The 22,564-nt window shown below is 44.2% G+C and overlaps 1 protein-coding gene across 1 annotated transcript in view; it reads right to left on the bottom strand.

Moving 5' to 3' along the window:
• Positions 1–22,564, bottom strand: part of pou6f2 (POU class 6 homeobox 2) — a 688,493-nt gene that overhangs the window by 79,906 nt on the left and 586,023 nt on the right. The window contains exon 6 of the mRNA XM_072239558.1: positions 5,594–5,707. Within this exon, the coding sequence (XP_072095659.1) occupies positions 5,594–5,707 (114 nt within the window). The remainder of the gene's footprint in view (positions 1–5,593; positions 5,708–22,564) is intronic.

Here is a 22,564-nt window from a genome sequence, read left to right as displayed (position 1 = left end):
GAGTGATAATAAATCTGATTCTGATCCCTATTGTGGACTGAGAGTGGGAAGGGGGCAGGGAGAGGGGAATCATGGTTGGGAAAAGGGGAAGGGAGAGGGGAGGGAGCAGGAAGCACTGGAGAGACATTCTGTAATGATCAATACACCAATTGTTTGGAATCAAATGATCTTGCCTGGTGTCTCAGGGCTGGTATCTCTGTGCCCGTGCCACCTTCTGCTCCTGGCACTCCTTCTCTGCCATCTGTCCCACACCCCTCCCACGGCACTCCACCCTCACAAATCCCAACAGCCTTTGCTCCCGCCAGATTTACAAACTGGCTCTCTGCTTCATATTGACAGATACAGTACAGTGCAAAAGTCTTAGGCACCTGAGTCTAAAATTGTGCCTGAAACCTTTGCACCGGACTGTACATACTTTGTTAATACATTTTCTTTGAACTTTGAAGTGGGTAAAGGAAGAGAAAGAGTTTCTATTTGAACATCCAAAACTAGGGATGATAAATGTGAAATCCAGTAATAATCCAATGAAGGTATAGAAAAAGTGACTTCACCCCAAGCGTGCATATAGTTTTGTTACAGAGAAGGCCAAAGTCTTTTCAAGGAAGTGCAAGATATAGACAAGAAGGAGAAAGGAAAAGGAAAGGGTAGGATGAGAGAACAAAATGGGTGCATGGAGCAATGTGGTGGCATAGACTAGGTGTGCTGACATCTGTCCCCATGCCAAAAACTCCATGTGATTTGCCCCTGTTCTGGCAACCCGTCCTCAGGAAGTCAGGAGAACACATGAGGGGTCAGCAGTGGAAAGGATGGGCACCCTCAAGTTCCTGGCTGTCACTATCTCTAAAGACCAACCTCTAAAGGCCCAACATATGGATGCAATTACAAAGAAGGTTCTCCGGTGGCTATATTTCATTAGGAGCTTGAGGAGATTTTGTACGTCACCAAAGACTCCAGTGAATTTGCACAGAGGTACTGCGGAGAGCTTTCTGACTGGTTGCATCACCATCGGTACAGAGGGGCCACTGCACAGGATCGGAAAAAGCTGGAGAGAGTTGTAAACTCAGCCAGCTCCATCATGGGCACCAGCCTCCCCAGCATCAAGGACATCTTCAAAAGGTGACGCCTCAGCAAGTCGGCATCCACCACTAAAGACCCTCACCATCCAGGACCTGCCCTCATCAGGGAGAAGGTGCAGCATCCTGAAGACACACACTGACCGTTTTAGGAACAGCTTCTTCCCCTCTGTCAGCGGATTTCACGAACGTGATCTCACTACTTGCTCTATTTTTGTATTACTTATTTCCTTGTTTGTATTGCACCATACTGCTGCTGCAAAACAACACATTTCATGATACACGGCAATGGTAACAAACCTGATTCTGAGTAAGACAGAGAGGAGATTTAGACCATTTGGCCTTTTGAGTCAAATCTGCCAGCACTTGGAACTACAGTGCAATATCTGACTTCTCTCGTCAAGTATTTGGAGAAAAGCTGTTTCCGTTTCTGAAAACCCTAGTCCTGCTGATATTAAGCAACACACACAAAATTCTGGAGGAACTCAGCAGGCCAGGCAGCATAGAACCATAGAACACTACAGCACAGAAAACAGGCCATTCTGCCCTTCTAGTCTGTGCCAAAACTTTATTCCGCTAGGCCCATTGACCTGCACCCAGTCCATGACCCTCCAGACCTCTCCTATCCATGTACCGATCCAATTTATTCTTAAAACCTAAGAGTGAACCCGCATTTACCACGTCAGATAGCAGCCCGTTTCACACTCCCACCACTCTCTGAGTGAAGAAGTTCCCTCTAATGTTCCCCCTAAACCCTTCCCCTTTCACTCTAAAGCCACGACCTCTCATATTTATCTCTCCTAATCTAAGTGGAATGAGCCTACTCACATTTACTCTGTCTATCCCCTCATAATTTTGTAAACCTCTATCAAATCTCCCCTCATTCTTCTACGCTCCAAGGAATAAAGTCCTAACCTGTTCAATCTTTCCCTGTAACTCAACTCCTGAAGACCAGGTAACATCCTAGTAAATCTTCTCTGCACTCTTTCAATCTTACTGATATCCTTACTATAGTTAGGTGACTAGAACTGCACACAATAAGAGTACAGTCTACATTTCAGGCCAAGACCTTTCATTAGGACTGGAAAGGAAGAGGAGAAGTCAGAAAAAGAAGGTGGGGGGAGGGGAGGAAGATGCACAAGATAGTTGGTGATAGGTGTAACAGGGAGAGGGGGAGGGTGAAGTAAAGAGCTGGGAAGTTGATTGGTGAAAGAGATACAGGGCTGGAGAAGGGGGAACCTGATAGAAGAGGACAGAAGGCCATGGAAAAAAGAAAAGGGGGAGGAGCACCAGAGGGAGGTGATAGGCAGGCAAGGAGATGAGGTGAGAGAGGGAAAAGGGAATGGGGAATTGTGAAGTGAGGGGGAGGGTCTGCAAAATTACCAGAAATGAGAGAAATTGATGTTCATGCTATCAGGTTGGAGTCTGCTGATATTAAAATCTTCACAATAGGAATTATGAAAATATGTATGAGAAGTTGTGTTTTTATCAGCTAGTCAATAGTATTGTCAGCAGCAGAGAACAGTGTTGTACCGAGTGAAATAACTATCTCATGCATGTGATTGCATGTGCTGTCCAAAATGAATTAAAGGCCGCTGTGGGAAATAACCACTGTTTCAGAATATCATTTATTGGCATTTAACCACTGCTTTTTTTCTGGTCTCACCGATTTAAATTGAGGGATTCTAGTCATCTTCTGAAAATAATCATAAAATCTTCAAAATATTTTGTCCTTAACAATTTCCCTCTACACCGAGACACAGCTCTGAAGCTGAATCATTTTAAACAGAACATGCAGAAGGAATTTCCAAACAAAAATTAATAAAGCATGAAAGGTTAGGCTGCAAGATTTGGTGAGACCTGTGTGTTGTTGAGACAATCTTTCTATAATGTCTGTTGTGTGCACCTGAAATAGAATGATTCATCAGATCAGGGTCCACGGTGACAAGCCTCATCATTCAGCCCTCTGAGTACTGATGGAGCAATTCTGAACCTGCACAATAAAAATAACAAGGTCAGCAATTCACTGTATATCTTTGCTTAAATGAGCTTTCTCTTGAGATATTCTGTTTATGCGTGTGCATGCGTGTCTGTGTGTGTACAGTGTGTGTGTGTATATTTGTGTATGTGTGCGTACATTTGTATCTGCAAATCTCTGTGTGTGTATATGTGTATGTTTGTGTGCGTTTGCATGTGTGTGTGAGTGTGTGTACGTGCGCATGCATGCATCTGTCTATGTGAGTATGTGTGAGAGTATGTTTGTGCGTGTGAATGTGTGTGTGCATATTTGTCTGTGTGAGTTTGCATGTGTGTATGTATGTATGTGTAAATATGTACGTGTATGTGTGTGTCTCTGTGTGAGTGTGTACATGTGTGAGTGTGTGTGTGTGTGTGTGTGTGTATGTGTGTATGTGTGAGTGTGTATATGTATGGTTCCTAAGATTGTCATAGCCGGGAGTGGTAGTGGGGAATAGCTCCCACTACCTATAAAGTGCTCCAAATGGGGTGCGTCTCTAACAGCCTCTGACCAAGTCCAACTCTCGGCCTTCACGTTTGGCTTAGCTACTAGGCCTGGTGGAACTGTTTCCACTGACAAGAGGGGGGGCAAAGGCGGACCACTGGCGCCTCAAAACCAGTTGCTTCGGGCAGGTGGGGCTCGTCAGCCTCGGACGGCAGCCCGCCTAGGAGAAGGAAAACTCTGATTCTAAACTTCCGCTGCCTTGCAGCCATACAAGGAAGAAATCTGGAGCCGGGTCCCCAAGGCAGTTTGATGTTGTTTATAACTTCACCCTGGCAACCTCTGCGATGACACTGGTGCCAAGCTGTATTGGCGCTTGCCCTTCCCTTGGTGTTGTGGAGAGGGGGAACCTGATGTATGGGCAATAGCTGGTTCTTCAAATCTTCTGGCCTAGGCTTGTGCCTTGGAGAGGGCACAGTCCATTAGAGGCGCAAACCCATGATCCCCTGGATCAACGTCTGTCTAGTAATATATGTATATGTGTGGGTATGTGTGTGTGTGTGTTTTAATTTTTTTAATTTAGAGATTCACCATGGTAACAGGCCCTTCTGGTCCACTGAACCCACACCGTCCAATTATATCCAAGTGACAAGTTAACCTACCAACCCGTGATTCTTTGGAATGTGGGAAGAAACCCACGTGGTTGATAGGGAGAATTCACAAACTCCTTACAGACAGCGGTCTCCTTACAGACAGGTCGCTGGTGCTAGCATGAGTGAATGAGTACTTTCAAAATGGATCATTCTTGCAATAACAAATCTGTGCCTATGCCTGGATCACCATATCCTCCATTTCAGTTATCACAACGTTGACATCTAACAATCATTTCAGTAAACCAGAATGCTGAGGTGATCCCAGGAGCAGAAAAGGCTACAAAAACCAGTCCATCACAGAGAATCCCCTCCCACCACTGACTACATTGACATGGAGCAAAGCAGCAGCCATCATCATGAATCCTCACCATCCAGGCCATGCCCTCAGGCAGGAGGTACAGGAGCCTCAAGACCCACACCACCAGGTTCAGGAACAGTTATTACCCCTCAACCATCAGGCTCCTGAACCAGCCTGGATAGCTTCACTCACCTCAACACTGAACTGATTCCACAACCTACAGACTCACTTTCATAGACCCTACAACTTATGAGTTTATAACAAACATTCTCAGTACAGTAATATTAATATTTCATTCGCACAATTTATCTTCTTTTGCACCTTGGTTGTTTGTCAGTTTTTGTTTAGGGGATAGTTTCTCATAAATTCTGTTGAATTTCTTTATTTTTCTGTAAATGCCTGCAAGAAAACGAATCTCAAGGTAGTATGTCATATACAGCATATCTCAATTATCATCATCGTTATGCATTGTGTCGTATAACGTGGGCGATCATGGTCTTACCATGACCATGATTGTTCTGGGCAAATTTTTCTACAGAAGTGGTTTGCCATCGCCTTCTTCTGGGCAGTGTCTTTACAAGATGGGTGACCCCAGCCATTATCAATACTCTTCAGAGATTGTTTGCCTGGTGTCAGTGGTCGCATTACCAGGAATTGTGATAGGCACCAGCTGCTCATACACCATCCAAGGGTGACTTGCAGGCTAGCAGAGGGAAGGAGCACCTTATACCTCCTTTGGTAGAGACGTATCTCCAGCCCACCACCCTAGCTTATGTATAGTTTTTCATAAATTCTCTGATATTTCTTTATTTTCCTGTAAATACCTGCAAAAAAAATTAATCTCAAGGTAGTACATCATCAATGTTTCAAATATGTACTTCATATACTGTATGTTAAAATATCTCAAGGCATTTTGACAATAAATTTACTTTGACTTTGAAAATGACTCTCAGGATAGTAAGTGGTAACATATACATACTTCGATGATAAATTTACTTTGATCTTGACTTTGAATTTGTTTGTTGTCCCCTTTTGTTCTGGTATGAGACAATGTTGAACTTACGGCATCAATAGAACACGTGAAATTGCTTGACACAATGTTAAGACTCACCTGGCCTTGTGCGTTAGTGACGAGTTGGGAGGCCATCCCTTGCAGGTTGGACAGGGCGTTGCTGAAGGCCTGAGAGCTGGCTATGGATCCCATGGCTGCTGCTTGAGTTGCCAACTAAGAAAATAAAGAGCAGAATCATCACTTTCTAGCTAGTTGTAAATGCATCTTTGTGGTTGGACTGAGTTGCTCTCCCATCTTGGCAATTTACTTGCAAACATTCTGTCACCATACGAGGAGACACCATCAATGCGCTGTTGATTGTGGTGTGTCCTCCGAATGCCTGGCCTTTAAATATCTTTCAATCAGCTGACTGGGCATTATTTCTGAAACTGCGGGGAGGAAATTTTGTCGCTGTATGACAAAATCCTTGCTCAGGAATTTAACCTACTTATGAGCAACGAGGGCAAAAGGCCGGACCACAATGCACAAAGTAAGTTGCCAAGTTTGGAGAACAACTCAACCCAATTATCAGCCACCTGAACTACAAATCTTCTGAATTATGCATCTAAATGCTACTGTGGCCTCAGTACAGGGTTTATACTGGGAAGGAACATTGAATATAGAACATAAGACCATAAAATATCGGAGCAGAATTAGGTAATTTGGCCATTTGGTACATCGAGTCTGCTCCTCCATTTCATCACGTCTGATCCATTTCCCTCTCAGCCCTAATCTCCTGCCTTCTCACCGTATCCCTTCATGCCTTGACTAATCAAGAATCTATCAACCTCTACCTTAATAATAGCCAATGACTTGGGCTCCACAGCTGCCAATGGAAACAAATTCCACAAATTCACCACCCTCTGGCTAAAGAAATTCCTCCTTATCTACATTCTAATTGGACACCCCTCTATTCTGAGGCTGTGTCCCCTGGTCTTGGACTTCCCCACCATAGGGAACATCCTCTCCACATCCACTCTACCAAGGCCTTTCAACATCTGATAGGTTTCAATGAGGTTACCCCTCATTCTTCTGAATTCCAGTGAGTACAGGCTCTCTGGCCCACAAGGTTGTGCCAACACTTTTACCTACAAGATCAATCTACTCCCTCCCTTCCACAAAGCTTTCAATTTTTCTGTCATAAATAATGTCATATCTGTTAAATAGGGGCCGTGGATAATTCTGATTTGATGGAGAATGGACGTGAAAGCACAGAGGAACATCTGGAGAAATTTCTGAAACGCTCGTTCGCTGCTGTCGTAACTGCACGGTTGGGAATCTTTCGGAGGGTAGGCCTCAAAATCCCCGGCCTTGCCTGCTTTTGGCTACCGAGAAGGAGGTCGAATCGTTCGGACAGAGATGGCTCTCAGTACTCGGTATCGGAGAGCTGATCAGAGCTCGAAGTTTTCCGATGACTCAGAGTCGGATTGTGGTCGGCATGGCAGGGAGAGTTTTTCTTCCTTCTCCCGTCTGCGTGAGATGTGGGACATTTGAGAGACTTTGAACTTTACTGTGCTCACGGACTTCTTCATCAAGTTATGGTATTGTTACACTGTTTGTAACTATATGTTATAATTATGTGGTTTTGTCAGTTTTTTCAGTCTTGGTTTGTCCTGTGTTTTGTGATATCACACCGGAGGAAATATTGTATTAGTTTTCAATGCATGCATTACTAAATGACAATAAAAGAGGACTACGTGTCTTCATAATCATAATCATCATAATTGTGTCTGTCTAAGAGTCTCTTAAAGTCCTGAATGTAGCTGCCTCTACCACCACTTCTGGCAGTGTGTTCCATGCACCCACCACTCTCTGTGGGGGAAAAACCCACCTCTGACAACCCCATCCCATACTTTTCCCTGAACTTTAAAGTAACGCCCCCTCGTATTATCCATTTCCACCCTGGGAGAAAGTCTCTGGGTTATCTACTCGATCCATGCCTCTCATTATATTGTACACCTCTATTCAGTCTCCTCTCATCTTCCTTCTCTCCAAAGAGAAAAGCCCTAGCTCGCTCAACCTATCCTCATAAAACATAGTCTCTAATCCAGCCAACGTTCTGGCGAATCTCTGTACCTTCTCTAAAGCTTCCACCTCCTCGCTATAATGAGACTGCCACCGAGCCTGCTCCAACATCTGATCAGGGCTGATTTATTTGACATGTCTGTTCTTTCTTTTTCTTTTCATTACATTATTGTGTAAAATGAAATGCCTACTCATTTACCCTTGTATAAAAGCCAGCAGCTTCAGCTCTGTTTCCCTGTCAAAGATGGTCGCATGTTAGACCGCGCAACTTTGACATGAGAAGGAATTCATAGGCTCAGAGACTCCAGTAACCTGATCTGTCAAAATCTGAAGACCACTTTGACTGTGAATTACGGCACCGCTTTGGTGGCCCAAGGCCGAGCAAGGTTTATAGTTGATGAAAGACCTTGACTTGCAGGACATAATCCAATTGCAGCAACATCAATTATGCACCTTTGTTGAAAAGCTTAAGTGCCTTAAATCCTTGTTAATTATTTACAACAGATTTCCGCATTCTCACAGAAGCATCGTTTTATAATTATTGAAACTATTCAATATTTGTCATCGTTATCATCCACCTCTACAGACTCAGAGTAAAAGTGGAAATGAAACACAATTCCGGTATTATTATTAAAAGCTCAACACACAGAGGAAAGCTCTTCAATTTTGTTCTGCTTAATATTATTTTACATTAAAAATTTACAGACAACTCTTTATACAGAGAGGAAAATATGAGTGTATTTTGGAAGCAGTCAGTGAGTTTGGTGTTCTGAAAGGCTCAGCTCATTTTTATATCAGGCTAAAGCCTTTTGGAAGCTCTTAATCATCTCTCTAGGGGACCCCTGAGACTCAGCAAATGTACTGAACCAGGTTTGATTATACGTATTTCAGATTTTAGAATGTTATTTATTGTTTATTTATTGAGACACAATGTGGAATCAGCCCTTCTGGCCCTTTGAGCTGCTCCGCCCAGCAATCTCCTGATATAATCATCGCCTAATCAAGGGACAAATTACAGTCATCTATTAACATACCTACCGGCATATCTTTAGACTGTGGGAGGAAACCCGAGCACCTGGAGGAAACCCACACAGTCATGGGGAGAACGTACAAACTCCTTACAGGCAGTGGTGGGAATTGAACCCAGGTCACCTGTACTGTAAAGCGTTGTGCTAACCACTACACTACCCTGCCACCCATTACTGAGAATTTTTTGTGCAACTTTCGATTCATTTTTACAAGCGTATAGAACTGGACAATTATTGGTTATTTATATTATTTTATTCTTCTTATTATTTATTATTTTGTTGGTTGGTATTGACTGATAAAAGGTCTTGGCCTGAAATACCAACTGTTTATTTCCCTTCATAGATGCTGCTTGATCTGCTGAGTTCCTCCAGCATTTTGTGTGTGTTGCTCTGGATTTCCAGCATCTGCAGAATCTCTTGAATCTACAATCAAATATTTATTGAGTGAAAGGTTGATAATGGAGAGACATCATGACTTGAACAATATTATTTGTGGAGTTTTACAAGGTTAAATCAAAGTACAATATATTCTATTGAATGAGTTTTTGAGCTCATCTCTGTTGTTGACACATTTAGTATCTATATGGAACTAGGTGGCCTCCTATAAAGGTTAAATCCATGTACCACTTGGCAGATAACTCAAGTTGTGGATTCTAATGTATCTTGGCATTGTGAAATGAGGAAAAAACATGGAAGACACACCAGGCCCTCACAAAGACAAAGAACACAGATTGACAAAACAGAAGAGCTTTCCAACTCATAAACCAGGAGTCTGATGAAAAAGTACAGCTTCTGGTATGGGCGGTGGGCTGCTGCACAGGATCGGAGTAAACCGCAAAGAGTTGTAAACTTAGTCATCACGGGCACTAGCCTCCGTAGTATCCAGGACATCTGAAAGGAGCGATGCCTCAAAAAGGCGGCGTCCATTATTAAGGACCCAAGTCACCCAGGTCATGCCTTGTTCTCATTGCTACCATCAAGAGGAGGGACAGAAGCCTGTAGACACACACTCAATGATTCAGAAACAGCTTCTTCCCCTCTGCCACCTGATTTCTGAATGGATATTGAACCCATGAACACCTCCTCATGACTTTTTTATTTCTATTTTTGCACTACTTATTTAATTTAACTATTATACATATACTTATTGCAACTCACAGTTTTTTCTCTATGATCATGTATTGCGTTGTACTGCCCACAAAGTCAACAAATTTCACAACATATGCCGGTGATATTAAAGCCGATTCTGACATCTATGATTTGCATCAACATAGAAACATAGAAAATAGGTGCAGGAGTAGGCCATTCGGCCCTTCGAGCCTGCACCACCATTCAGTATGATCATGGCTGATCATCCAACTCAGAACCCTGTACCTGCCTTCCTTCCATACCCCCTGATCCCTTTAGCCACAAGGGCCATATCTAACTCCCTCTTAAATATAGCCAATGAACTGGCCTCAACTGTTTCCTGTGGCAGAGAATTCCACAGATTCACCACTCTCTGTGTGAAGAAGTTTTTCCTCATCTCGGTCCTAAAAGGCTTCCCCTTTATCCTCAAACTGTGACCCCACGTTCTGGACTTCCCCAACTTCGGGAATAATCTTCCTACATCTAGCCTGTCCAATCCCTTTAGAATTTTATACGTTTCAATAAGATCCCCCCTCAATCTTCTAAATTCCAGAGAGTATAAGCCTAGCCGATCCAGTCTGTCATCATATGAAAGTCCTGCCATCCCAGGAATCAATCTGGTGAACCTTCTTTGTACTCCCTCTATGACAAGAATGTTTTTCCTCAGATTAGGGGACCAAAACTGCACACAATACTCTAGGTGTGGTCTTACCAAGGCCTTGTACAACTGCAGTAGTACCTCCCTGCTCCTGTATTCGAATCCTCTTGCTATAAATGCCAGCATACCATTCGCCTTTTTCACCGCCTGCTATACCTGCATGCCCACTTTCAATGACTGGTGTATAATGACACCCAGGTCTCGTTGCACCTCCCCTTTTCCTAATCGGCCACCACTCAGATAATAATCTGTTTTCCTGTTCTTGCCACCAAAGTGGATAACCTCACATTTATCCACATTAAATTGCATCTGCCATGAATTTGCCCACTCACCTAACTTATCCAAGTCTCCCTGCTTCCTCTTAGCATCCTCCTCGCATCCTCCTCACAGCTAACACTGCCGCCCAGCTTCGTGTCATTCGCAAACTTGGAGGTGCTGCATTTAATTCCCTCGTCTAAGTCATTTATATTGTAAACAACTGGGGTCCCAGCACTGAGCCTTGCGGTACCCCACTAGTCACTGCCTGCCATTCTGAAAAGGTCCCGTTTATTCCCACTCTTTGCTTCCTGTCTGCTAACCAATTCTCTATCCACATCAATACCATACCCCCAATACCGTGTGCTTTACGTTTGCACACTAATCTCCTGTGTGGGACCTTGCCAAAAGCCTTTTGAAAATCCAAATATACCACATCCACTGGTTCTCCCCTATCCACACTACTAGTTACATCCTCAAAAAATTCTATGAGATTCATCAGACATGATTTTCCTTTCACAAATCCAGCACAGATTTCACAAATCTTTCACAATGACCAGCACAGTCTACGGAAATGCTGGGGGCAGCCTGCAGGTGTTGCCATGCTTCTGACTCCAGCAAAGCATGCCAAAAACTTACTGAGCCTAACTCATACTCCTTTGGAAAGTGGGAGGGGACTGGAGCAGCTGGGGGAAACCCAAGCGGAGATGGGGAGAAGGTACAGTCTCCTCACAGACAGCGGCAGGATATGAGGTGGGTCGCAGGCACTGTAAACTGTTACACTAACTGCTACTAAGCACCATCTTAATTTCTATTGTATATTCCCAGCAAAAGCTCTGATGAAGGTGCTCTGAAATGTGGGATGCGCCTAATTATTTTAAGAAAATTATTTAGATATACAGCAAGGTACCAGGCCCTTCCAACCCAACGAGCCCACCCTGCCCAATTACACCCACGTGACCAATTAACTTACTAACCCGTATGTCTTTGGAAAGCATGAGGAAACCGGAGCACCTGGAGGAAACCCAAGTGGTCATGGGGAGAACGTACAGACTCCTCATAGCAGCGGAATTGAACCCAGTTGCTGGTGCTGTAATAGCGCTATGCGAACCGTTACGCTATCGTGCCGCCATGAAGTTATGGAAGTACTTCTGATCCTCAGCAGCAGAAACACTTGGAACAGCTCATGTGAAACAAAAACTAAATGAAGAGGAACGTGAAGGGTTGTCACAAAGTTTGCACTTTAGCTGACAAAAACTGAACTGATATTTACTTAGTTAAATGGAATTTTGTGATTCTGGTGCATTCCCATCACCTCCGCTCCCTGGACAGCATGGGTGGGGGGAGGATGTTTCCTTTGGTGGGAGAGTCTAGGACAGAAGGCAGGAGAATGGGGTTAAGGGGGAAATGGATCAGCCATGGTGAAATGGGGGGGGGAGACCTGATGGGCCAAATGGCCCAATTCTGCTCCTATGTTTTCTGGTCTTACGGTCTAAATTATGATAGGTTTTCATTTAAGTACATCAATTTCTACAGATAAACCATGGGGAGCATTCTGCCTGTTTGCATCACAGCCTGGTTTGTGTTGCTCCTCTCAGAGGGGCTGCTGGTGTGGGTCGCTGCCCTTGGAGGGGCTGCTGGTTTGTGTCGCTGCCCTCAGAGAGGTCGCTGGGTCACGTTGCTGACCTTGGAGGGGTGGCTGGTTCGAGTTGCTTCTCTCAGTGGGGTCACTGGTCTGAGTCACTTCCCTCAGAGAGGCCACTGGGTCCTGGTGCTCTCAAAGATGTTATTGAAATTCTGAGATTTATGGATTGGACTCTTGTTCATATTGGCCTCTTTCAGTTCTATGTTTTGTCATGTTCTTGCCCATTCTTTCTTCTTACCGATTGGTGGGCAGGGGGTTTGGGTGATTTGTTAGTTTTTGTGTGAGGGAGGGGTTGGGGGGGAGTTTGGGGCTTGTGAGTTTCTGTTTCTTTATCTTTTTGTGCTGTGTGGGAGGTTGATGCCTTTCTTTCAACTACTTCTATAGTTTTCTGGCTATCTGGAGAAGACAAATCTCAGAGTTGTATTCTGCATACATTTGAACAGAAGTAAGTAGGAATTTTTTAGCTAAAGAGTGGTGAATCTGTGGAATGTTCTGCCACAGACAGCAGTGGAGGCCAGGTCCATGGGTATACTTAAAGCGGATGTTGATAGATTCCTGATTGGTCGGGGCATCAAGGGATATGGTGAGAGGGCAGGTGTATGGGGTTGAATGGGATCTGGGATCAGCCATGATAAAATGGCAAAGTGGACTCAATGGGTTGAATGGCCAAATTCTGCTCCTATGTCTTATGGTCTTATACATACTTCGATAATGAAATGAACCTCTGAACCTTGTCGGGGTGCCAGTGCACAGGATCACAAGAGGCAGGCGAGGGCTGTAGACTCAGCCAGCTCCATCACAGGCATGAGTCACCCCACCGTCGAGGACATCTTCAAAAGGCAATGCCTCAGGAATGTGCCATCTATCATTAAGGATCATCGCCATCCAGGAAACGCCCTCTTGGAGTTGTATAAGACATTGGTGAGACTTAATTTGGAGTAATACGTGTAGTTTTGGTGACCTACTTACAAGAAAGATGTAAATAAGATTGAAAGGGTACAGAAAACATTTATAAGGACGTTGCCAGCTCTTGAGAACCTCAGTTTTCGGGAAAGGTTGAATAGGTTAGGACTTATTCCCTAGAACGTAGAAGATTGAGGGGAGATTTGATAGAGGTGCACAAAATTATCAGGGGTATAGCTAGGGTACATGCAAACAGGCATTTCCCACTGAGTTTGGGTGAGGCTACAACCGAAGGTCATAGGTTAAGGGTGAAAGGTGAAATATTTCAGGGAAACATGAACGGAAACTTTTTCACTCAGAGGGTGGTGAGTGCGTGGAACGAGTTGCCGGCGCAAGTGGTGGCTGTGAGTTTGATTTCAACATTTAAGAGAAGTTTGGATAGGTACAGCGACGGGAGGGCTATGGAGGGCTATGGTCATATGGAAAGCTATACAGGGGTATGGTTGCAGGTTGATGGGATTAGGCAGATTAATAGTTCAGCATGGACTAGATGGTCTGAATGGCCTGTTTCTATGCTGTAAACTTCTATGACTCTTCCCATTGCTACCATCAAGGAGATGGTAAAGGAGCCTGAAGGCCCATACTCAAAGTTTTAGGAACAGCTTCTTCCTTCTCTACCATCATGTTTCTGAATGGTTCATGAACCCACGAACACTATCTCACTACCAATAATGAAAGGATTAACATAAGAGGTGTGTTTGATGGTTCTGGGCTTGTACTCCCTGGAATGGGGGTAGTCTCTTGAATATGGAAAGGCCTCGATAGAGCAGACGCGGACAGAATGTTTCATGCCGTGCGAGAGTCTAGGACCAGAGCATACAGCTTTAGAATGGAAGGACATCCATTTAGAACAGAGATGAGGAGGAATTTCTTTAGCCAGAGGGTGGTGAATCTGTGGAATTCAATACCACAGATAGCTGTGGAGGACAAATCATTGAGTATATTTACAGCTGAGACTGATGGGTTCTTGATTAGTCAGGCATCAACGGCTACAGGGAGAAGGCAGGAGATGGGGTTGAGAGGGTTAATAAATCAGCCAAGATAGAATGTTGGGCTGAGTGGCCAAATTCTGCTCCTATATTTTATGGTCTTATTCCTCTTTTGTACACTACTTATTTTCATTCTTATTGTAACTTAGCAGTAATTTTTTATGTATTGCACTGTACTTTGCCACAAATAGTGTTGGGGAACAGCTGGATCTTTGTGTCCAAGGGGTAATGTTGCAGCTATATAGGACCCTGGTCAGACCTGACTGGGAAGACTGCGCTCAGTTCTGGTCGCCTCACTACAGGAAGGATGTGGAAACCATAGAAAGGGTGAGATGTGGAAACCATAGAAAGGGTGCAGAGGAGATTTACCGGGATGTTGCCTGGATTGGGGAGCATGCCTTATGAAAACAGATTGAGTGAACTCGGCCTTTTCTCCTTGGAGTGACGGAGGATGAGAGGTGACCTGATAGAGGTGTATAAGATGATGAGAGGCATTCATCGTGTGGATAGTCAGAGGCTATTTCCCAGGGCTGAAATGGTTGCCACAAGAAGACACAGGTTTAAGGTGCTGGGGAGTAGGTACAGAGGAGATGTCGGGCTAAGTTTTTTTTACTCAGAGTGTGGTGAGTGTGTGGAATGGGCTGCCGGCAAGGGTGGTGGAGGTGGATATGATAGGGTCTTTTAAGAGACTCCTGGACAGGTATATGGAGCTCAGAACAATAGAGGGCTATTGGTAACTCTGGGTAGTTTCTCAGGTAGGGACATGTTTGGCACAGCTTTGTGGGCTGAAGGGCCTGTATTGTGCTGTATGGTTTCTATGTTTCTAGAGACTTAAGAAACTCTTAGAGAGGCACCTGGATGACAGAAAAATGAAGGGTTATGTAGGAGGGAAGGGTTAATTTAATTTTGGATGAGGTTAAAAGGTTAGCACAACATTGTGGGCTGAACAACCTACACTGTGCTGCAATATTAGATGTTCTATGTTCACTCAGGTCACACGTAGATCCCCTCCAGTTTGCCTACCAGCCCCGACTAGGAGTTGAGGATGCCACCGTCTACCTGCTGAACCGTGTCCATGCCCACCTAGACAAGCCAGCGAACACTGTGAGGGTCATGTCTTTTGACTTCTCCAGTGCGTTCAACACCGTCCGCCCTGCTCTGCTGGGGGAGAAGCTGACAGCGATGCAGGTGGATGCTTTCCTGGTATCATGGATTCTTGATTACCTGACTGGCAGACCACAGTACGTGTGCTTGCAACACCGTGTGTCCGACAGAGTGATCAGCAGTACTGGGGCTCCACAGGGGACTGTCTTGTCTCCCTTTCCCTTCACCATTTACACCTCGGGCTTCAACTACTGCACAGAGTCTTGTCATCTTCAGAAGTTTTCGGATGACTCTGCCATAGTTGAATGCATCAGCAAGGGAGATGAGGCTGTGTACAGGCTACAGTAGGAAACTTTGTCACATGGTGTGAGCAGAATTATCTGCAGCTTAATGTGAAAAAGACTAAGGAGCTGGTGGTAGACCTGAGGAGAGCTAAGGTACCGGTGACCCCTGTTTCCATCCAAGGGCACAGTGTGGACATGGTGGAGGATGACAAATACCCGGGGATACAAATTGACAATAAACTGGACTGGTCAAAGAACACTGAGGCTGTCTACAAGAAGGGTCAGAGCTGTCTCTATTTCCTGAGGAGACTGAGGTCCTTTAACATCTGCCAGACGATGCTGAGGATGCTCTACAAGTCTGTAGTGGCCAGTGCTATCATGTTTTGCTGTTGTGTGCTGGGGAAGCAGGCTGAGGGTAGCAGATACCAACAGAATCAACAAACTCATTCATAAGGCCAGTGATGTTGTGGGGATGGAACTGGACTCTCTGACAGTGGTGTCTGAAAAGAGGATGCTGTCCAAGTTGCATGCCATCTTGGTCAATGTCTCCCATCCACTACATAATGTACTGGGTGGGCACGGGAGTACATTCAGCCACAGACTCATTCCACCGAGATGCAACACAGAGCGTCATAGGAAGTCATTCATGCCTGTGGCCATCAAACTTTACAACTCCTCCCTTGGAGGGTCAGACACCCTGAGCCAATAGGCTGGTCCTGGACATATTTCCTGGCATAATTTACATATTACTATTTAACTATTTATGGTTTTACTATTTATTATTTATGGTGCAACTGTAACGAAAACCAATTTCCCCCGGGATCAATAAAGTATGACTACGACTATAACTATGAGCAGAAGCAAGAAACTTCAACAGCAAAAATAATATTTTGCTGCGAAGTAAGAGGGGCCAGAGATGAAAGGAAATCAGTGAGAAAATTCAGAAAATAACAGGGGTAGGGACTCCATGGCAAATGGTGTACATGTCAACAGATTCCTTAATGTTGTGATAGCTGGGGTTGGTCATGGGGACAAACTCCCACTACCTATTAAATGTTCCAACTGGCTTGGGTCTCAAATAGCCTCTAACAGTCAAGTCCAACTCCTGGCTTTCACACGTGGCTTAGCTTTTAAGCCCTGCAGAACTGTTTCTACTGACAGGAGAAGGGGCAACGGTGGGTTAGTGGTCACTTTGGGCAGATGGGCTTGTCAATCATGTCAGCTCATCTAGGAGAAGGAAAACTCTGATCTCTAACCTCCACTGCCTCGTGGCTACACTCACTCATGGGAAAGGCTTCGGGAGTAAACCCCAAGGAATACAGTAATCCAGAGCTGAAGTCCCTAAGGCAGTCCTACGTTGAGTTCAACGCTGGCAGGTAACTTCTGCCACACTGCTGGTGCCAAACTATATCAGCCTCTGCCGTTCCTTTGAGTTCATCAGCTGTGTGGAGAGGGGAAGCCTGTTACATGGACATCAGCTCTCCATATTGACCTGGCCTGTCTTCTGTATCTAGTCAACTGGGATGCAACATCCATGATTGACTCTGACCAGCGAAGGCCTCATGGCAACAGGACACCCTCACAGAAAGATAATTTAACCACAAAGAGCAAGGATGGTTTTGGGGCTGCTGAATTGTTTCATAGTCTGGTAAGTGGCTAAAGAGAATGAAAGGTGTGTAGAACACCCTGACAGGGGTGGTGGTGGAGGCAGAATCATTAGGGGCATTAAGAAACTTTAGATAGATACATGGATGATAGCAAAATGGAGGGCTATGTACTGTAAGAGGTTAAAAGATTAATACAACATTGTGGGCCGAAGGGCCTGTACCGTGCTGTAGTGTTCAATGTTCTAAGTTCTATGTTGTAAACTCCACTACAAGCCAACCATGCACTGATCAGTGACTGAGAGAGAGAGAAGGGGAGATCAGGCTGCATTTTGATAAAAGTGTTTCAAATACACATCCACCATCTGTTCCTACCAGGACACAGAGAAATGTCTGCCTGAAACAGAGCCTCGGCCAGACGCAGCTGAAACAGAAGATGGCATTGCTCACAAATGGTTTCTGCCTGTACAGTGATACTCATACAAAATGATGCCTTGCCGTTGAGAGCCCAAGGGAGAAATGTAAGCGGCACTTCACTCCTGTCTTCCCATGAGAAATGCCATGCAAGGTGCCAACATCCATGAGAAAAAGGTCACTCATCATGCCAAAGGCTGATGATGGAGAGTGCTTTAAGGTTTTGAGGAATGCAGCTTGACAGACATTTCCCACAATCACTGAGGAGCAGAAGGAGATGGATGATGAGAATTAAAACAGCTGAACGCAGCCACTGCTTTGGAGGGGCGACTGCACGAGACTGGAAAGAGCTGCAGAAGGTTGTTAACTCTGCCAGCTCCATCATGGGCACTAGGCTCCCCAGCACCGAGGACAGCTTCAACTGGTGGTGCCTCAAAAAGACGGCATCCATCATTAAGGGCCCTCAACTCCCAGGACATGTCCTCTTCTCATGGTTACCATCATCAAGGACGTACAGGAGCCTGAAGACACACACTCAATGTTTCAGGAACATCTCCTTACTCTCCACCATCAGATTTCTTTGTGGACGATGAACCCATGAACACTATCTCGCTATTTTTTTTTGCTCTCATTTTGCACTACTTAATTAATTTTATATATATTTATAGGATTTTTTATTATTATGTGTTGTACTGTACTGCTGCCACAAACAACAGAGTTCAGAATTAGAATCAGGTTTAATATCGGCATATGTTGTGAAACTTGTTGTTTTGTGGCAGCTGTACAGAATAATAAAAACCTGAAAATTACACCTATATATAATGTTAAATAGTGCAAAAAGAGGAAAGAAGTGGCGAGGCAGTGCTTATGACATATGCCAGTGATATTAAACCCGATTCTGATTCTAATTCAGATTCCAATTCCTGAATGAGCTTGAAATTCCATGGTGAGGTTAGATTTCAAGTTTCCGCCAAACTTAATTCTTTCACAATCGTAATTTTTTTCAGCACAAGCTTCAAGATTCAAGACAGGTTATTGTCATTTCTACGGTACACATATGGAAAGGAGAACAGAGTGATTGTTACCATATGCCATAAAAGACACAAAAAGCATAAAGACCACAACAAACAGCAGACTGAAGTCTCCTGCAATTATTCTGAGACCGTCTGGATACTTGTTTTGTAGAGAGCTGTTAATACTGTATAGGGCACCCAGTGCATTCTAGGCATTTGCACTCACGGGGGTGGGAGTGGGGTGGAAGGGAGGTAGATGGCACTGATAAACACAGCAGTAAACTCCCTAATTAGGCAACTGGCCGGTGTTGAACTACAAAATGTTCAATTGCCAGAGGACAGCGACTGCCCATACAGAAAAGTCCATGTATCACTACCAGCCTTTGTCGAAGTACACACAGAGTCTGCCTCCCCTTGATTTTCCTGACAGGGAGATCCCATTTGTGCAGCATAGAGCTGTCCCGTCAAGCCGAAAAGCTGAGTTGGGCCTGGGGCCTACCAGCCCTGCTTCCCGGTGAAAACCAGGTTGTAGCAGTCTTGCAGTTTGATAGGAAGTAATTGTCACTTTTTATTCAAAAAGGCATACTCTAACTTTATTTATGAATGACTACCAACTTAGTTTTGTTAATAGAGCTTATTTTATTTATGTTATTTAGTGATACAGTGCAGTAACAGGCCTTCTGGGCCAATGAACCTGAGCTGACTAATTACACCCATGTGATCAATGAACCAACTAACGGGTAGGAAACTTTGTCACATGGTGTAAGCAGAATTATCTGCAGCTTAATGCGAAAAAGACTAAGGAGCTGGTAGTAGACCTGAGGAGAGCTAAGGTACCGGTGACCCCTGTTTCCATCCAGGGGGTCAGTGTGGACATGGTGGAGGATTACAAATATCTGGGGATACGAATTGACAATAAACTGGACTGGTCAAAGAACACTGAGGCTGTCTACAAGAAGGGTCAGAGCTGTCTCTATTTCCTGAGGAGACTGAGGTCCTTTAACATCTGCCAGACGATGCTGAGGATGTTCTACGAGTCTGTGGTGGCCAGTGCTATCATGTTTGCTGTTGTGTGCTGGGGCAGCAGGCTGAGGGTAGCAGACACCAACAGAATCAACAAACTCATTCGTAAGGCCAGTGATGTTGTGGGGATGGAACTGGACTCTCTCATGGTGGTGTCTGAAAAGAGGATGCTGTCCAAGTTGCATGCCATCTTGGTCAATGTCTCCCATCCACTACATAATGTACTGCGTGGGCACAGGAGTACATTCAGCCACAGACTCATTCCACCGAGATGCAACACAGAGTGTCATAGGAAGTCATTCCTGCCTGTGGCCATCAAACTTTACAACTCCTCCCTTGGAGGGTCAGACACCCTGAGCCAATAGGCTGGTCTTGGACTTATTTCCTGGCATAATTTACATATTACTATTTAACTATTTATGGTTCTATTACTATTTATTATTTATGGAGCAACTGTAACGAAAACCAATTTCCCCCAGGATTAATAAAGTATGACTATGACTATGACTATCTTTGGACTTTGGGAGGAAACCAAAGCACCCGGAGGAAACCCTCATGGTCATAGGGAGAATATACAAACTCCTTATAGGCAGCAGTGGAATTGAACCTAGATCACTAGTACTGTAACAGTGTTACGCTAACCTCTACACTAACCTGCCGCCCCTCCCTCCCCATCGTCAAATATTCAATTTGAATTTGGATCTGAATTCTTCATCTCTGAGTAATCAGATTTAAAATAACTGGAAATGCTTTCAAAAACCCTTAACAATATTATTGCATTGTAAATGTATCTTGCTATGAAAATCTTTAAAAATGCACCCATCAATAGCTGTTGCTCTGGCAAAGTGAACAAACCTTGAAAAGTCTTTCTGAACCAGTGCAGTAATACAGTTTTACTTTGGATGGGACAAGCCTTGCGGTCAGATTCAGAATCAGAATCAGGTTTATTATCTGTTACATATATCATGAAATTTGTTTTTTTTGCAGCAGAAGTACTGTTCGTTCGTTCATTATGTGCCGTGTCTTATGATGTGGGCGATCATGATTGTTCTTGGCAAATTTTTCGACAGAAGTGGTTTGCCATTGCCATCTTCTGGGCAGTGTCTTTAGAAGTTGGGTGACCTCAGCCATTATCAATACTCTTCAGAGATTGTCTGCCTGGTGTCCAGGATTTGTGATATCCACCAGCTGCTCATACGACCACCCACCACCTGCTCCCACGGCTTCATGTGACTCTGATCTGGGGGCTAAGCAGGTGCTACACCTTGCCCAAGAGTGACCGGCAGGCTAGCTGGGGGAACGAGGGCCTTACACCTCCCTGGGGAGAGACGTCTCCACCTTGCCACCTAAGAAGTACTGTACAACTTAAAATATCCATTAATATTAGTTATATAATTTAAATCTACCCGATTGAACAAATTATGGCAACATATTGCTTTTTATCAGACTGATTTATCTATAAATGCTCGTCAAATCAGGATTATTGAATGTTACAACAGAGGATGTCATTGCCTCCATCATGAGCAGAAAAGCTAGCTCTCCTTAAATAAAGATGAAGTCCCTGTAGCATGTGGGCAAGATGGTGCAGCAAGGTAGTGTAGAGATCACTGTAATGACCGAAAGTGCCAGTGATTTCTGTAACACTCTACAGCACCATTCACATCAGGGTTCAATTCCCTGCGTAATCCGTAAGGAGTTTCTACATTCTCCCCATGATTATGTTGGTTTCCCCCATCGTTCTAAAGGAACATACGGGTGAGGGTCAGTAATTCGTGTGTATGCTGTACTAGGGCTGAAGCACGGCGACACTTGCGAGCTGCCCCCAGCACATCCTCGCACGGTCATGGTCTTTGAGGCAAACAACACATTTCACTGTATGTTTCGATGTATATGTGACAGATAAAACTAATCTGATCTATCTTAATCTAATGTAACCTGAGCAGAGAATAACCAGCAGAATGTTGCTTTAATTTCTTCTGCAATAAATGTGGCTTAAATCACAACTAAATGCATTTGTATCTATTTTGTTGGACTGTACAGGGAACTCAGTTTTCGTTGGCACTCCATTTTTTATAAGCTTAGCTTGAAGTTTGTTAGCATTTTCAATAAAATGCACCGAAGCATAATCACGAGAAAGCAAAAGGCGCAGAGAAACCTGCATGAGTTTGACATTAACTACACAGATGCAGTGTATTATCACAGATATAAACCAGCTTCATCTGTAACACATGAGTTTAGGTGTTAAGTAAAGATCATCTAAAAGTGCTACTTCAGCATTTTCAGCTGAAATTATTCAAAGGATAAGAGCATACATGAAACAGGTATTAACCTTCAACCATCAGGCTCCTGACCAGTGTGGATAACTTCACTCACCGCAACTCTGAACTGATTCCACGACCGGCAGACTCACTTTCAAGGACTTTACAACTCGTGTTCTCATTATCTATCTATCTATATTTGCACATTGGTTGTTTGTCAGTCTTTGTATGTAGTTTTTCATTGATTCTGTTGTATTCCTCTGTTCTACTCAGAATGTCTGCAAGAAAATGAATGTATATGGTGACATATATGTACTTTGACAATAAATTTACTTAGAACATCTTTGTGGTGGCACAGTTAGCACAATGCTTTACAGCACCAGCGATATGGATTCAATTCCTGCCGCTGCTTGTAAGGACCACAAACACAGGAAAATCTGCAGATACTGGAACCCCAAGGCAACACACACAAAATGCTGGAGGAACTCAGCAGGTCAGGCAGCATCTGTGGAAATGAATGAACAGTCGATGTTTCGGGCCGCGAAGAAGTGTGTCCTGATGAAGGGTCTCGGCCTGAAATATCAACGGATGCTGCCTGGCCTGCTGAGTTCCTCCAGCATTTTGTGTGTGTGTTGTCTGT

Source organism: Mobula birostris, chromosome 1 (assembly GCF_030028105.1).
Source record: "Mobula birostris isolate sMobBir1 chromosome 1, sMobBir1.hap1, whole genome shotgun sequence".
NCBI lineage: Eukaryota > Metazoa > Chordata > Chondrichthyes > Myliobatiformes > Myliobatidae > Mobula > Mobula birostris.
The sequence above is the reverse complement of the archived record's forward strand: the minus strand, read 5'-3'. Positions and strand labels throughout refer to the sequence as shown.